The following is an 18,034-nucleotide window of genomic DNA, read 5'->3' on the forward strand; positions in this document are numbered from 1 at the left end:
AACTTTTGGTTTAGGTACAAGAGTTTTAGAAACAATACTAATTTGTAATTACTGTTATAAATTGTATCGCTTTTTTTTTGCATATTTTAATATACTTGTGTCAAAAGAGAGAATAGTACATGTCAATCTTGTTGGCAAATATCATATTTTAATACATACAAACATTTAAATAACAACTAAATTCAAATTACTGATCATTTAGAGCAATAATACATAATGTATGCAACATAATAAATCAGAGACTTGTCTGAAATAAAATATATGTAACATTGTCAATTTAATTTCTTCTTAACAGACTAAAACTAAACAGCTTACTGTATTGACCACACTGTGCACTCACCAATGTTTTTAATTCTCTCTGCCACAAATTGTCAGAAAAAAGTAATACACTTCCAAGCATCGAGCTTGATTTCTATGATGTTTTTCAGTAAAGCAAACAATGGAGCAAGAGGAAAATGCAGCCACAAAAATTGTGGAAATTCCAAACTGCAACATTAGAGAAGGAGAAAAAATTACAGAAATGTTAAATTTCCTCAGTGATACGATCTCCAGTTTTTCCATTTATATTATTGAAATCTATAAATGATTCTTCAATGCACATGCACTTATTTTCTTTATCAATCTCAACAAATCTTATCAATTCCACAATTTCTTCTTTATGTGTACAATCCAGTGTAACATCTAGCAATAGTCCAAAATATTTTAGTTTTTTATTTCCTAGATTTTTATCATTCGAACATTGTCAGCTATCAAGTTGAGTATCTCATTCTGGATAGAAGCCGAAAAATGAGTTTTACGTTTCTGTTTTTGCTCATGTACATGATGTTTTAATATTAAATCATATCCACTAAGAAGTTCTATTGTTAATAGGAAGACTCTGGTTGATCCTCTGCTGAACTCTTCAATAGTTCATCTTCAGAACACTTTTTTTTTCAGTAATATAACAGTTTTCATAGAAGCCTTTAATATACGTCTCCACTTTTCATTTTCCTTTTTTTCTCATTCAAAAATTGATCATCAAGAATGTTTTTTAATTGATGTCAGACACTTCAGTTTTTCCACTGAACAAAAAACTCTAAATATTGTTTATTACATTTGTGTTCATTGATCTTATGTTCATTTTTGAAATTATTAAATACAATATTTGGATTAGTAAGTGCACTGACTTTTATTGTTTTATTAGCATCAAAAATACAAAGAAAGCAAAATGTAGAACTGTACTTTTTAGAATAAATCAGCCAGTGTCACAATACATTTTCACCATTTTAGAATTTCTCAAAGTAATTCTTTACTAAATGAACGTCCTTCTCTTTTACTTTATGAATGATCTGCATCCAGAACTCAATCTATTACATTTTTAATATATTTTCTTTCCTCGATCTATTAATATTTAGCCAATTTCAGGATCACTAAAGTTGACTGATTCAATTTGGCTCTCAACAATGTCTTTCTAAATTTTGATTGATACAGGCAAATTATCATCCACCAATTCAATTTGAGATTCATCAATATTATGTTCTTTTCTGCCAATGGCAGTAAACTACAAGATTCTTCAATACTGTTTATCAATTTTTCATTATCGTTAATCGATTCTTCATTTTCATTTATCAATTCTTCTTCCATTTTGTGTTCATCAGTTAAAGAAAACCATGACTTCATAAATTTAGAAGATCATTGACTCTCCAATTCATGTGCATTTCTTCTTTTTCTGGTTTCAAATCTCGAGTTTTTTGCTCATTTTCATATAGAGCTTATTATAAAACAAACAAAATAAAACCAGTGCTATAGCACTAGTGTCACTAATGCATCACTTGCAAGTTGAATTCCAATGAGCATGTGCACAAGTTATAATAATTGACAAGAGTCAGTTGTCAATAATGTGACAAACAACATACAAATTCATAGAGCATCAACATGATAGCATAGTGCCCTCACTAAATCAGCATCCCAGGCACTTCTCTATGTTGCCTACCTTGTTACTACAGCTCTGACTTGAATTAAAGTTATATAAAACTTCATAAACTACAATGTAAGTAACAAGTGCGATTTGATTTTATGAGCAGAACAGTAATTACCTCTTATGGTTACATGTAAATGTACAAGTCCACTTAGAAATATCTAAACAACTCCCTTTTTCATAAACAGTCAATATATTTATATTAGTAAGTCAATATCGCACAATTCATTACCACCTTTCTAAAATTTTCAGTGCCGACTGAAATATGGAAATCATTTTCAAAAAAAGACAACAAACAACTTCTGATAAACATTTTTTTTATTCTACCCAGTGTTTAGTTTTAGTCTTTTTCTTTAATGGTCTTTAAATGTCATAGGTTACAACATAAATGAATATTTAAGATACCCAAAACATATAAACTAAAACATTAGGTAGAATAAAATACATTTATCTGAGGTTTATTGTTGTTCTCCTTGAATGTGATTACCATTTTCTACCCTTGTTGATTCTGAAGGATTTGTTTCTTTTGAATTTTGCACAAAGTGACACCGTGCCAGCCATTTATAATTTAGCTACGAAAGGCTAGAGGGCAAGCAGCTCACCAGCACCAACCACTAACTCTTCAGCTCATCTTTTACCAAAGAATAGTGAGATTGGCCATCACATTATAATACCCCCAAAGCTGAAACAGCAAGCACAGTTGGTGGAATGGAGATTCAGCCATACCAAGCCATTCCTGAGGGAAGTGACATTTGTTTTTCAAACATCATTTTTCAGAAGAAAACAGAATTAGTTAAACTCTAAATGTAGATTTCTAATAATTTTAGAGTATTATTATATTTATACTGACCTAGTTTTAAATCCTGAAAACATGATATTGTATTTTCATTAATCTTAATTTACCTTCCTCATGTATCATATCTGATAGAAATATTTTGAATACCCAAATCCAGCTTTTAGTAACAAATATAAGTAACAAAGCAAAAAGATACCTAATTGTTTGAAATGTTATAACAATAACAATGGAGATATAGTGATCAAACTTTAATAAACTACTATCTTTTTTAAGTTAGATGTATCAATCTACAACACAAACTTAACTTTTTACTTAATATATTTTGTTGTTAAAAAAAGCAGTATTATTATTTAAATCTAAAGTTTTTATGTTAAGTGACAAGGATTATTATTGTTTAATTGTTAAAAATAACAAAAAAAATTGTACAAATCTTCTGAAACTATAAACATTCAGAATACTCCCTCTGTCACTGATTACACTTACCAGACACTTGCTTTATTACTTTATACAACAAAAATATCTGGCACTAAGCAATGCCTTGACAATAACTCAATGCATATTATGTAAATCTAATTTTCTTATATTTTAAAAAGTACTAAGCCTAATCTGACAACATCTATTTTGGAAAAAAATATATAAATATTCAATGACTTATATTAACTTTACAAATTACTATTAGGACCTTTTCTCCTCAAAGGCAAACAGACGAAAAGTTAGCCATTAAAAACACAGCTTGAATTAAACTTCCATATCTTCCTGCAAAGAACTATAATTTGTTTATGCTCACAGAAATTCTAATCTTATATTTACATGTACTTTACATAAGTAATTAAAAAAATTCACTCCACCACTTGGTAACTGTTAAAAATGAGAAAAACCCACATATACTAAACAAATACTTTTTTAAAATTAAAGAACTGGTGATTTTATATATACAGCAGTTTTATTATGTATATCGAAATTGCACTTAAAATAGTTTTCAGTTCTAGATATTTTACACAACTCTGAGTAGCAGTAAAAAGAAAAATATCACAGTTTTCAAATTTTACTTCAAGAATCACAGAAATAACATTCATACATTTTGCAAGAGGGTAAAAGTCTGAAATAGTAGTTTAAATTAATTTGTAATAAATAAATTCATGAGAGGTGAGTCATATATTTACCCAAGCAAAAGGAAAATAGGATTTAAATAAGGTTATTACATACATAATCAGTTCCATATCCTGTTTAAAAAAATAAATCAATTGCCAAACACAAATCACCATTCAAAAGTAGAAACATCTGGTTATGATAAATCACAATATTAAAATAAGATGGAAAAAATACCAAAAATAAAATGCAAACTATGGATATTTAAATACACATTTCAACTAACCATGCAAACAAAATGTGAATATGTAATAACCCAATAGTATTCAAAAAAGAAAAAAACAAAGCAATCTTAGGAAGAGCAAATAAAATCTTCAGCTGGTACAATGCCTACAACAAAATCTAAACAAAACTAATGTGTCATATATCAATAATATTCAACTGTAGGAGAACCAATAAAACTAATACTGCTAGTACAATGTTTACTTCAATTCTTTCACTGGTCCAGTAACTGTGATAATGTTCTTAGTTCCAGTGACATTTCATTCTCTCAAAGCATACTGAGAAAATAAGAGTACTCATAAGTTTTACTAATTTATTTTACTTCTCTATCTCTTTGTAACAGGTGGATCTTAAATATTCCTTTGCAAAGCAAGGAGGAAATACCTGTATTTAGTGTCCATATGTTTAAAGCAAACTAAATTTTATATTCTAAAAAAGTGATGTAAACACATATTTGATTTGAATCTATGGATTAAACTGTGCCTCATATGGAATTAAATGTCTAAACATAGTGACACTGTCTTGTGCAGAATCACTCCAATGTTTTTTGAAAAATATCAAACTATAACATGTTATGAATTTTTACATTGTTTGATGTTTCATGAAATTTATTAAAAATAAAATAACTGTTACATTAATGGATAAACAGCAACCAAATAATTTTTGAGAGCTTGGTGAATGTTTATCTGAAGCCAATATTAAATTACCAGCATTTGCTTTATGTGCTCTTAGGAACAATGCAAGTTTGTTCCATTTTTCTTTTTCAAATAACATTGCCTGCTCATAAATCATTCTTCCATTTTCAAAATTACTGACTGAAAATAATTTTGAAGCTTGCTTTGTGTACTGTGGAAGTTAGAGACTTCACATATCTATGAATTCTATAATGGAGGAATATGGTTAAGAGGTTTGAGTATAAGAGGGATAAAGTATGGTTTTGAGGTATAATCCCTCACCATTAATAATCTAAAATACTTCAGATATTTGGATAACATGTGACACCACATGACAATTAATTATCTAGCAATATAAAGTAAACTAAGTGGTTATTTATTTATATGTTAGCTTTCATTTTTCACCCAAACATGAATGTGAGGAAAAGATGGCATAGAAGCCTAATCTATTCTTTGATTTACTACTCTTTTCAATACATGAAAACATTTTACTAATTTTCACAACAAAAACTATTTATATATACATAAGATTCTCAACTCATTCCTCATAATTTAAATTCTAAAATATTTTGGCATAAAATTTGCTAACAGAAGAAGCAGATGTATACAAATTTTGAATTATGAATTCAGTTACAAGTTACACGAATATCCTACAATACAGTTAGAATCTAATTTTCTGAGTGTCTAATGAAACCCTAAGTTCAATTTCATTTATTCAAAAAACGTAAAAAAAAAAGCATAATGATATCCATGTTAGTATCATTAACAAATGTCCACCATTTCAAAGCACTCAGGTTATGGGGTCTATCACTTTTGTATAGGACTAATTTTTTTTTAACCCATCTATTGTTCTAATATCATGAATTAATATTAGTATTCAAGTAGTACTTTAAATGGAACTGTTTCTCATTAATTTCATGCTACAGGAGTCAACAGGAAATGAAAGGATGGATATTTAAATTCTGTCTGGAGAGGGCATTGTTTTGTACAAAAAGGCTTTTTCATATAAAAAACAAAGGATGATATTAACTCAACTTAGCATATTTTGCCACTCAAATTGTAAGAAAATTTCCTGTTATTGCTATTATATTTGAAAATCCTCATTCTAATTTTATTTCTGAAAAAAAAAACAACCAATAACCATTCAGTTCTGAAATTTTATTCAGATTAATTTTATTTTTGATCTATAGTGCAAATGAATTTAATTTCATCTGACATATCTTTAGTGTCACAAATATCACTCTGAATTACTATTTTACTAACAGCATTCATCTTGGCCTTTTTTAATTTCTTTATTACATCAATCAATTATTTCCTTTTTATGGATAATAATAACAATAAAAAATGTTTAACATCTTTGATACAAAGAAGCTGAGTGTGAAGATTTATTTTGTTTATTAATTATTATCATAAAATATATAAAACGAATACTCACCAAAAGTACAAAATAATGGCAAGTGCAATAATAATAGTGTGAATGAGTATGGCACTTATTCTAGATAAAATTAACTTAATCCATTATAGAACATACATGTTCTATGAACATAACTACATGAGAAACACTTTTCATGCAGTCCAATTTCACTTTTTATATTATATTCACAGTCGAATATCATCTTGCCATACTATTTTCACAAAAGTTCCTTGACTTCTGACTTAATATTATAGCCTCCATTAATCATTACATATTTTTATGTCAAAAAGTACTGAATGAAAATATTTTTTGTTAAAAAAGTAATCTGAGTGCCCAAACATATGGGACTGGCATTATGGTAAATAAGAAGGAAGTTCTAGCATAGTATTGTTTACTTGTTTTCAGTAGTGGTTTCTTACTTGTTTAAAAAAAAATCTATAAACAATTTTTTTTTCACTTAGAAACATGGTAAGATTTAATATTTTCTTAAATTAAAAATGTATTTTCAATGATACTTACCTCCCTCACACTAGACCTATTACTTGATTACTAAGGTTTTATTCTTTTCCTATCTAAGCATTATTCTGATTTTGTTTCTTGATTTGCTTCATACCTCACATAATTGCCCTTGGTGATATTTGTCTTGTGATACTCTTCATTATGTCAGTGAGCCCTCTATCCTGGTAGTGTACACTAGCACCTCATTCAAATAATGTTAAGACTTGAGACTGACTCAATCTGCAATCTCTAACACTGGTTCTTAGTGGGGAAGAATGGCAGGAAAGTATGAAAGTAAATATTACTGGAAATACGTCTTTCATTTAAGAAAATGTTAATTACTAAAATATATTTATCTCCACACACACAATAACTAGAGTCCCACATTGATAAGGTGAATGGTGGTGGGGGCAGCAAGGGCATTTTCCATACAGAAAGCATCTGCATAGATGATGGATGTGTGAAGGAACTGCACTAGATCCAGAACAGGTATGCTTTCCACCTGGAATTCATGTATTGTGGGTGGAAGTTTACATAATATTTCATCACTGGTGGTCAGGCCCCAACCAAACAATCAAGATTCTACCACTCTGGGTTGGAATTATAAGGCTATGGTCTCTATATCCCATGTTGGTGGCTAGGATAATTGAGCTGCAATATATTACATACATATACACTTATGAATGGATCCCAACCTGCAATCACAGAGTGATATGTTATGATCCACTGGAAACATGAAGAGAGGATAAGACCACCAAAATGAAAGAGCCTTCTCCTCAACCTGAATGAAGGGTCTTCATGTGTCATATTCAACCTGAGGAAACAGAACTGACTCAGTCTGGAATTATAAATACTCATCTCCACTCCCAAATGGAGTGGCACAGTATATTCTTCTTTTCTTCAGAATTATGTGAAGGATGTAGAACAAACTGTGCTCAATCAAGGACCTGCAATGGGACCACTCAGTATTTGGAATTACAACGAGACAATTGATCCTCTTCCATGAACAATTTATTGAACCAATATTGATCAAAAAGAAAATCCATACTCAACCCAACTGAAAAGCCAAGCATTAAATTTGAACTGGTATTAGGAATGAGTTATGAGCACCAATAGTGACAATGTGCAGACAGAAGCTTATGGTATCAAACTTGAATATCCATAATCTTAACAAAAAATACCAACTCAGAGTAAGGAATGAGTCATTTGTGAACCTTGGATAATTTTGGAATTGACCTAGATGATAAAGATCAATGACCATACATCATTCTTTTGTATTATTCAATGGGAATAAAACCCCAGAAAAGCTAGCATCACTCTCTATGTATCCCCAGACCAACCAAACTCTAATAGTCCTAGAATCAAGTTTCAAAATTTGAGGATGTGCAGGAGACAGAAACCCCCTACAGATTGGATGAATAATAATAGTGAAGATGTGAAATGAACAACTAATCCTGACTCATAGACCTGCGGTAAAGATTTGACACACAACCAGAAATTCTCAAAGTCAAGACAGGTTTCAAAGCCCTACAATAGGCACATATACAACTGACCCTGCTCCAGCAGAGTAACAGAACCCTTAGATATGAACAGAATCTAGTATAGATATCAATGGACCAAGAGACCCATGATGAGGGTTGGGACCATTTAACAGGGGCAGAAATATGATTCCCTATAGGAGCCACTGGAAGTCAAAACACCAATGACAATAGGGATGAGTGTAAAAGTCAACAATCAAACCAATATACATACTCACAATGGTTCCAATTTGTCATCAATGAACTTGGTGATCCTGAGAGTCTTCCAACAAAGTTTTAAGGGATAATAAATGACTTGGCACCATATATAGGGTGAAACTAAACCTAGAAAGTTGTTTGATTTGGGAAGACAACACATTGAATTATCCACTATGTCCACTGTGGGGAATGAAATGTTGGATGTTAGAGATGTAAGTCCACAGACATATCACTGTTCCACCAGGGGATACTGATCTAATCGGGTTACCTACAAACTCCCTTCCAGAACTCCAAATTTCTAGGAGCAAATATATTCTTTCAGAGTTGGTATATGCTTTCACCTGGTGGTAGTAAGCTTAATCACATAGTTCTAACAAGCAAGCTGGATAAGGCACACGTATTCCTTCCAGAAATAACTGAGCAGTAAACATCTCTGCACAAACCAAGTGTCAGTAGAGGGAGTGAAAACCAACTGGGGAAGACCTAAAACAAAACACATTAAATGAACGAAAGGAGAGACCTGATTTGCCTTCATACCAGAAATGATAATCCAGGAATACATGCTATATATTGGCTTATCAAATGAGAATTGTTTAAAAGAAAAATCAACTGGGTAACATGAATAACTCTCAAAATATCTTCAGTAATCATAGCACAGAAAAATACATTAGTGAATGACTTGTCAAGAAAAAGTGACAACATTATCTGAATGAGATGCTTATTTACAGAAGCAGGATAGAAAACATATAATATCAGTGGAAAGTGTCACAAGACAGATATCTCCAAGAGCAATTAAGAGGGGTAAAACAGACTGATACAAGCAAGAAAAAATCAGACCAATCCTTAGATGGACAAAAGAGGAAACTGGAAGTTAAGTAAAAACTGTAGTGTAAGAAGAGGTAAGTATGTTTTGGAATAACTTTTTTTTATAATTATCTTATTTGCATATACATTTTTTTAATGAAACAGAAACCCCTATGGATAAAATGTAAACATCAGCCATTTTGTTTCTATTTACATCATTGACCTAGAATTTATAACAAACATATACATTTTTCTATGTACTTTTTTCTTTTGGATTATAAGACTTCAATTACACATGTTTTTGTACTTAATAGACTACGAAAATCGAACCATGTTTGAGAGACCACAATCAGCACAGTCCATCAAGAGAGACATTTTCCCTCCATTGGTTTCTCTATCCAACTTTTCTAGCCAGTAAGCTACAAACTGCTTTTGGTCCAGCAGGGTTAAAGAATTTTTCTTGTGACATTTTACCCTCCATTACCACTGGAAAATAAAACAAAAAAACAACAATTATTTTAAACATTTACAAAACACTGCTCCTATAATAAAAGATTTTTGTTGAAACATAATACCTTCTGATCATTATCTATTACAGAGGCTAGTGCTGTATATAACAAATATAATGTTGTGTTATCTTTACATAAAGTATCAGTTAAAATTTATCTTCTGATCATTATCTAGTGCTGCCTAAAAATAAGTACAATAAAGTTGTGTTATCTTTACATAAAGTGTCAGGCACATGACCCACAATCAAATATTTGGTGTCTTACCTTAAAATAATTACAAGAAACTTGATTTCTTACAAAATTCTTCATTATAGCTTTGGGGATGGTTACACTTTGGTACCAATTGCTTTATATCTCTAGAAAATGTTTAAATATTGGTCCAATAACAATTTTGGTAACTCCTAATGAATCTGATAATGTGTTACTTCACTACGAATAAGTTTTTTTTTTTTATAAAAAGAGTCATTATACCTGAAATAATGCTAAAAATAACAAAAAAGTACTGTAAGAAATAACAAACTTGAAATAGTCTTTCTGATGTTCCATAACCCTGTAATTTAAAAGTTTAGAAAATTCCAAAATACTTCATTACATAAGTCTAAAAGTAAATAAACAAACGTAACATTATCTCCATGACATCATATGATAATCACATAATACTTTCCACAGTAAATAATGTGACAATCTGGTCATGTCATGAAACAAGTTTACTTAAACCCTGAGTGCCAAAAAGAAACAACAGAGTGAATTCTACATGCTTTGAGGAGATGTGAAAAGAATAACCCACATAAATGGTCACTACTGTTGCAGGACAGGTGCAGATGTATCCCAACACCATTAGAAGTTATCTTTGTATCACAGACCACAATGGTGTAGTTAGACAGAAGCCAATCTTTATTACAGACAGTATCATGTGTTGCTATAAACCTTCCTGCTTTTTGGTACACTTAATTTTTTTTTCCAATGAGTCCAGATTTGCAAAATTCTTGTGTGACTATATATCTGGTACTCGGTCTGGTTACATTTAATTTCATGGCAGATGAAATATTTCTAAAATAGCTAACACTTCAGATTTTGTAAAAAAAAATCAATAAATGTGTTTTTGTTTTTCTAAAGCAAACATAAAACATTGCAACAAGAGCTGCCAAGGTCAACGATATGTAAGAATTTAAATATCTTACATTTCAAAAATTAATCAGCATTTGTTTTTTTTTAAAACACAGATGCTCATCTGATTAAATGGCATTATCAAAGTTTTCACTGAGAAAAGCATGATCTTGGTTCACTAGATGTATTAATTTTCATTTCCAGGTATGTGTTTGTTTAGAGTTTTAATTACATAAAATACGCTTGTTTCAAAACTACTTTCTCAAACTAAGCCGAAATTTTGTTCTTTATTCTGAATATGAATTTTCAAAAAAAAATATGGTTCTGTTTAATTCTGATGTGTAATTCTCAATCTGGAAATTTCACTCACATATTCTACATCCAGCTTTGTCACAGCTGTATGGTAACGTAGACCCAATAGTTCCAATAGTAAAACACTCAAGAGGCAAATTTTCCTTTCCTAGATCTACAGTATAAAATGTCATAAAAATGATTATTACATCCAAATTAAATCTATTAATTACTGTTTGCTCAAATTTGCAATTATACCAACAAGAAACACTACATTAAAATATTTTAATACAACAAAAAGTGAAGCAAGCCCTCTCGACAACAACAAGAAAGAATACTGATACAAGACAATTAATATATCTTTGTAAGTTATATTCTATTTTAGATGAAGAATCTCTCAGAATAAAGTACATCCTACTACTGAACAAAATTTTAATGAAATAACCCATAATTAATAAAAACAGCACAAATGAAGCAATCCATCAAGTCAGTAGGAAATCCATTATTAGTTTGTAAGGTAATGTAATTATTCCTTAGGAATCAAGCATTCTCTTTAACCTTGTTTTATCCTTGATTTTAAGTATCGCTGAAAAAATCTTAAAGTCAAGTTCTTAACTACTGTTTTTGTTTGGATAAGGAGATGCTGTTTCTTTCCTCTCTACATTTTTGTCATTTCATTTCATTGGAAATAATAATTTCATTCAAGGTAACTCCTTCAAGGAAACTTTAAAACTAGTTTTCAGTAGTAAACAATTGTATGCAAAAATAAAAGGTGTTTACTTCGTCCTGTGGCAGCAGGCAAGCAATGCATACTTCTTGGAAAACCTTTGTGTAAAAATTCTAGTTATACAGTCGACTATATTATGTAGGACAAACTTCCAACCCATTAAGCTCCATAGACCACAATATAACAAAGGTTTTATCATCATTTGAATGAAATTGCTAATTTCCATACACGTTTTCACTGATGTTGAAATTATTACTCTACACTATGTCAATGACTTACAAATTAACTGGAAAAGAGAATTACTTGGGTTACAATATACAAGACACTATTCCCGAAGTTTTAGCCAAGACTGCCAGAATAATGTTATTACTCAACTTGAAATACCTAACTGCATCCACATTCCTTATGCAAGCATAAAAGATCAAGGGGAAAATATTACAATAATTGTAAATGAGTTGTTTCCAATGAATTTTGTAAAACCCTAGACAAATCTTTCTATTTTTTCATAGTGTTACTTTTACTTGAATACTGCTTTTAATCTAAATATTGTTATGAATAAAACTTATTCCAAAGAGGTTTTTTTTTTTTAATTTCAAAAATATACATGCAAAAGACTTAATTACTGACCTTATCAAATTTAGATTTGGTTTAAAATCATTCTGTACTTCTGCTTTTCACAATGCACAGAAGAAAGAAAAAAATGCTTCATTGTAACTCATTTCAAACATAAAACACTAACTGATCTGCCTACACTTTTTCATGCAAAAAAATGGGTTTTGATACCTTTAGTGAGCACAGCAGATAGTTTAACAACAAACAAACAAAAATAATCTACCATCCTTAATTCAGAGTATTGCTAATAATTATGTTAGAGTTAGAAACCTTTAACCAAGTCTAAGTTGTGAGCAGTGGTGGGATTCAGGGGGTTCGCAGGGGTTCGCGCGAACCCGTTCTTAAAAATTTTTGAGCTTAGCGAACCCGTTGATGGCTTCAATTATACCGTCGAATTGTTGATGTCGTGGAAACTGATTGCGTCACACTTCATCACACATTTCGACAAGAAAGATTTAATGAGAAAATCACAGACCGTATTATTGACAAAGTTCGTCAAGTGAATGCAGTCAGTTTCTTAATTGTCCATACGTTGAACCCCATCTCGTCGATGTAGATGACACGGGGTGCGCGAAGTGCCGTCTCCATGAACCACAGGGCATAGTCTTTCCTTTCAGCCTTCACGTCAGGCCGATTTCTGTCGGCTGGGGCGGCTTGCAGTTTCTTCAGAGTGAAAAGCATTCCATGACAAATTTTCCCCAGATGTTGTGGGGTGACAGAAGGCTTATCTGGAAACTGTCTCCGGAGCTCAGCACCACAAATAATAGATAAAGTAGATAGCCACACTTCTCCCATTTGCATGTCGGCGCGTGTGACCGTTTTCCTATTACCATTCCCGCTACGGGGGAAAATCGATAGAGTAAGTAACTCGCTTGCTTGCGTTGCAGTCATGTCGGCTTATGCACGAGTCATCATAAGCGTGCATTCGTTTAAGCCCCATTCATAAGTTAAAGAAGATCGTATAGTAGGCCTACATGTCTTCACATCAACGTAATAAGTAGATTTAATCATTTCCATACTTAGAGCTGAAATAGAGCACTTAGTTTGAATAAATTAAGACGTAATATATTAAGGCACTGAAAGGGCCTGAAGACCGAAGAATACCAAAGAACAAGGTCACTGTGAATCGCGCGCGGGCTACGCAACACCCCCCATAACTGCGGAGGTGACGTAGGCTTTTGTCCTTGTGCACTGACCGGCGAACAGGAGTGTGCTCTCCGCAGAGACCTTGAGAACAATAAAGAGTCACGTCCGGCAGGGAATCTGAGGAGGGAACGTCACAAGTGTGATTGAAACAATGGTCAGGTCACTCTAGCCTCAAAAAGTTTGTTTATTGCTTCTCGCAAAACTTCATGTAAAAATTTACCAGAAACTCCGTTAACAAGAAAATACGCAAGAGGCAATTTCCAATACGACTTACAGCTGAAGTTGAGGTGCACCTTTTCTTGATAGGCGGTTGCTGAAGACGGTCAGGGAAGTCAAAAATGCTGGGAACGGCGTTTCCATGCAGTCTTTTTTCGCGATAATATAGAAAAAGAACAATCTGAATCGATAAAGCAGTCAGACTCAAAATATTTCGAACAGAGGACAGCCGATTTTGAAGGATTAAAATTTTCCCGCCGTGTGGCTAAAATCCATTTTGTACGTAATTCATGATCTGATGGAAACCGGTGAAAAGAAATTTCTGATCCCTTCACACGATAATTTCGGCAGTTAAACGCATTGCACGTTCTTCGATTTGTCTTCGAGGTTCGTTCAGAATTTACATTAGCCATTCTATTCAATCAATAAAAAATAAGAGTGGAGACGACGCAGATGATGCACGAATGACGTGAAGACCACAGAATGAATTCTACATTCAAGTGATTTACTTGTAAGTACGAAGGAAACACATGGGCAGACACATGTCGGTTGCAGCCACTTGTGGCAAGCGTTACTTACTCTATCGATTTTCCCCATCATCAACTTTCTCAATAGAATTTTGGTCACAACGCGGAAGTCAGTCTGGCTATCTACATTATCTATTATCTATGCTCAGCACTCAACTTTGTCAGCTTATTCATCTCGTCTTAATGCTTTTTCGGAATGCGCGCAGCTAGCTGTCTGACTGATGGCTGGCAAATCACAATTCAGCTAGTGTGACGTGGCATCGAATAGAATGCTTCTGTTGTTAGTCGATGTTCGACGTGTCTTTAGCCATCTTTGAAACAGTATTTACTTTAACGGACGAAGGGTCTAACTATGATTGATTTCTCGTTTCATTTGTATATAATCAAGTCCCTTGAAATTTGACTCATTTATTCTCGAATACTTTTCGTGGAAGCATCATAAAGTAAGTGAATTTCTATTTATATTGTGTTTTCAATCCATACGTAAAGTTCAATTAATTAGTTCAACCCAATTAAGTTCAATTAAATTGTCCTAAGGCGGGAATTATAAACTACAGTTTCACTCAGCTGTAGCACATCTTTTATTTCGGAACAAAGAAAGGTAATTTATTATTTTCTTTTCAACTTTTCTGTGTCTAATTCCATTTATAACTGTATTGTTTAACTATCAATCTAATTTAGTTTTAAATTATGTTTCAATATTTACGCCTCACTCTGTAAAAGAAAGTAATTTAACATAAAGACCTTACATAAGTTTTATAGTGAAGGTCTTAAAATACTTTCATTTCAGTGCTCGGACGTCGGACCCTAAAATGAAGAGACAAAAGGATATGGATAGCTTTTTCGTAAAGTTCCTAGAACCGAACCTTTAAAGCAAGATGCAAATGACGATGAAACAAAGTTAATTTTACGGCATTATTCTAATGAAAGTTGTACTGCGAATGTCGCTGAAGGTAAATGTGAAGAAGTTGAAACACTCGATCTTCCAGATTGCTGGAGTATAGAACAGTATATGAACTTCAAGGAAAAGTACGATGGGTTGATTGTTCGTAGTAAAATGTTGGATGTGATATATGTTCCAAATTTTATTTTAAATTAGTGAACATGAAAGGAATTCACATGTCACAAGAATGGGTCACTTGCAGGGTTCAACCTTCTGGAAGAGATAAAAAAATTCAACAAGCTTCCCTAAGAAAGAAGATGAATAAACACTTTTCATCAAAAGCTCACAGCATTTGTATTACGCACCGAAAAGATCGTGCTAATAATTCGATTGAGAAATGCATTGACAAATTGAACAGCAAGTATGTGGATTCTACTAATAGAGTTTTTAATACAATCTACAGTCTAGCAAAAAGAAATCGTCCCTTTTCTGATGTCAAAGATGAGATTCAGCTTCAAATGAAAAATGGAGTAGATTTGGGTATTGGACTCCATTCTCGAAAAACTGCTGTGAAAATAACAGATCACATTGCAAATGAGATAAGGAAAGAGGTATTCACAAAAATTATTGAACAGAAATTAAAGATCTGTGTCATCATTGATGAAAGTTCAACCATATCCAGTAAGCCCGTACTCGTTACTTTCTTAAAGATTGAAGACTGCTATATACCTCCAACTATTTTTTTGGATTTGGTCGAATTGAATGGACGAGGAGCAGAAACAATATACACGTCATTGTTGAACAGTTTGCACCGTGCCGGATTCGATAATGAATATTTGTAAACTAATATGATTGCTTTCTGTTCAGATGGGGCAAGCGTAATGCTTGGCCGTAATTCTGGAGTGGGCGCTCGATTTAAAAGCAATTTCCCCAATATTATCATTTGGCATTGCCTATATCATCGATTACAACTTATTTTGGATGATTCTGTCAGAGAAGTAGAACAAGTGAATCACTTCAAAATATTCTTGGATAAAATCTACACAATCTTTCACCAATCAAACAAAAACCAAATGGACCTTTTCAAAATTTCAGAAGAACTTGGCCATCAAATTCTGAAGATAGGAAGAGTTTTGGGACCAAGATGGGCTGCTTGCAGTTTGAGATCTGCACTTGCTGTATGGCGTGTTTATCCAGCATTGTACAGATATTTCTCTAGTGACACGAAATTTTCAGGAATGGCTGCGCGTCTTGGCAATACATATTTCTTTCATGACTTGGCACTGATGATAGATATACTGACAGAAATTTCTTTACTTTCTGATGCCCTTCAAGCTAGATGTTTAACCTTGTCAAGAGCTGAGAAACTGATAAAGAGATCTATTAAGGCTTTTGAAATACTGAAAGAAGGTATTGGAACATTTGAAAAAGAAATCGACGATAGAATTTCTTCTGATGAATTTAAGGATATCCATTTTATCAAAAATAATAGATTTGTTAGACTTCCTCGTAATAATTTACTTGATGTTATAATAATCGAAAATCTGAAAAAAAGGCTGATGGACTGCGATCATTTAATATCCAAGAACAATGACCGGGAAGCTGACAACAAACTTCATGAATTGCTGAACTTGCTGGAACCAAATACTTGGAATATTCAGGAAATTGTTGTCCCATGGAAAGCTGCGGAAGAAAAGTTGAATGGCTTCTGTAAAATATTTCATCACAACATTCCCATTAATGATTTTCGTGATTATGTGGAAAATGTCCTGAAAGATTTTAATAATCCTGTAATTCCTGAGAGTATACAAAAGGCGAAAACCATTATGAATACGATTGCCATCAGTTCTGCAGAGGCAGAAAGAGGGTTTTCAAGAATGAATATTATATACTCAGATAAAAGAAGCCGCCTCACAGTAGAAAATGTCAGAAACCTATTGACGATTAATCTTATTGGCCTTCCTTTCGATTTATGGGATGCTACTCCTTTTGTTAAAACATGGCTTCACAATAATCACAGTGCAGATGATAATAGAGTGAAACAGAAAAAAACGGACAAATATGATGACAATCAATTGACTATTTGGAAATTTTTAAAATGAAATAAATAAAAGATTTTAAAGCACTTTTTCCATTATTTTCCTTTTCAAATGATGTATCAGTATAGACTTCCGGAAAAGTAAGAGAACCCGTTATTATTGAGGCCTTCCCTTGAGAGAACCCCTTCTTAAAATTTTTGAATCCCACCACTGGTTGTGAGTACAAAGTACCAATCAATCCTTGAATTTTCAATTATTTTCCTTTTCAAATGATGTATCAGTATAGACTTCCGGAAAAGTAAGAGAACCCGTTATTATTGAGGCCTTCCCTTGAGAGAACCCCTTCTTAAAATTTTTGAATCCCACCACTGGTTGTGAGTACAAAGTACCAATCAATCCTTGAATTTTCAATTATAAGACATTTGTAAACACTTTAAATTCCACTGATACTTCAAGTTACACAGGTGACACAGTTACACATTAAAAGATAATGAATGTAAAAAAAAATTTCTGGAAAAAAAGCTTTAAATTTAGATTTCTTAGGAATAAAAACAAAATTACTATCCTCAAATCACTAGAGAGATATGTAAATGAATATATTCCAAATATCAAAAGATATTTTTATGAATGATAAAGTCTTCTCATGTTAACTGAAAATAAACTCAATGCCTGAAATGTTTCTATCTATAAACTTAACCTTTCATATAATCTTTTTAAACAATAATTT

At 32.2% G+C, this 18,034-nt stretch overlaps 1 protein-coding gene across 4 annotated transcripts in view; it reads right to left on the reverse strand.

The window, feature by feature from the left end:
* Nucleotides 1-1,143: 1,143 nt before the first annotated feature.
* Nucleotides 1,144-18,034, reverse strand: part of LOC143255421 (uncharacterized) — a 37,526-nt gene continuing 20,635 nt past the window's right edge. Inside the window, exons 1-3 of one of the 4 annotated variants that reach the window (XM_076511058.1) lie at nt 12,767-13,923; nt 11,237-11,332; nt 1,144-9,736 (exon numbers count right to left, since the gene is read on the reverse strand). In XM_076511058.1, coding sequence (XP_076367173.1) covers nt 12,992-13,387 — 396 coding nt within the window. In that variant the 5' untranslated portion in view covers nt 13,388-13,923 and the 3' untranslated portion in view covers nt 1,144-9,736; nt 11,237-11,332; nt 12,767-12,991. Of the gene's footprint in view, nt 9,737-11,236; nt 13,924-18,034 lie in introns of those variants that run through there. The other 3 variants (XM_076511057.1, XR_013030637.1, XM_076511056.1) reach the window with 3 other exon arrangements.

This window comes from Tachypleus tridentatus, chromosome 7 (assembly GCF_004210375.1).
Source record: "Tachypleus tridentatus isolate NWPU-2018 chromosome 7, ASM421037v1, whole genome shotgun sequence".
NCBI classification, from domain to species: Eukaryota; Metazoa; Arthropoda; class Merostomata; order Xiphosura; family Limulidae; genus Tachypleus; species Tachypleus tridentatus.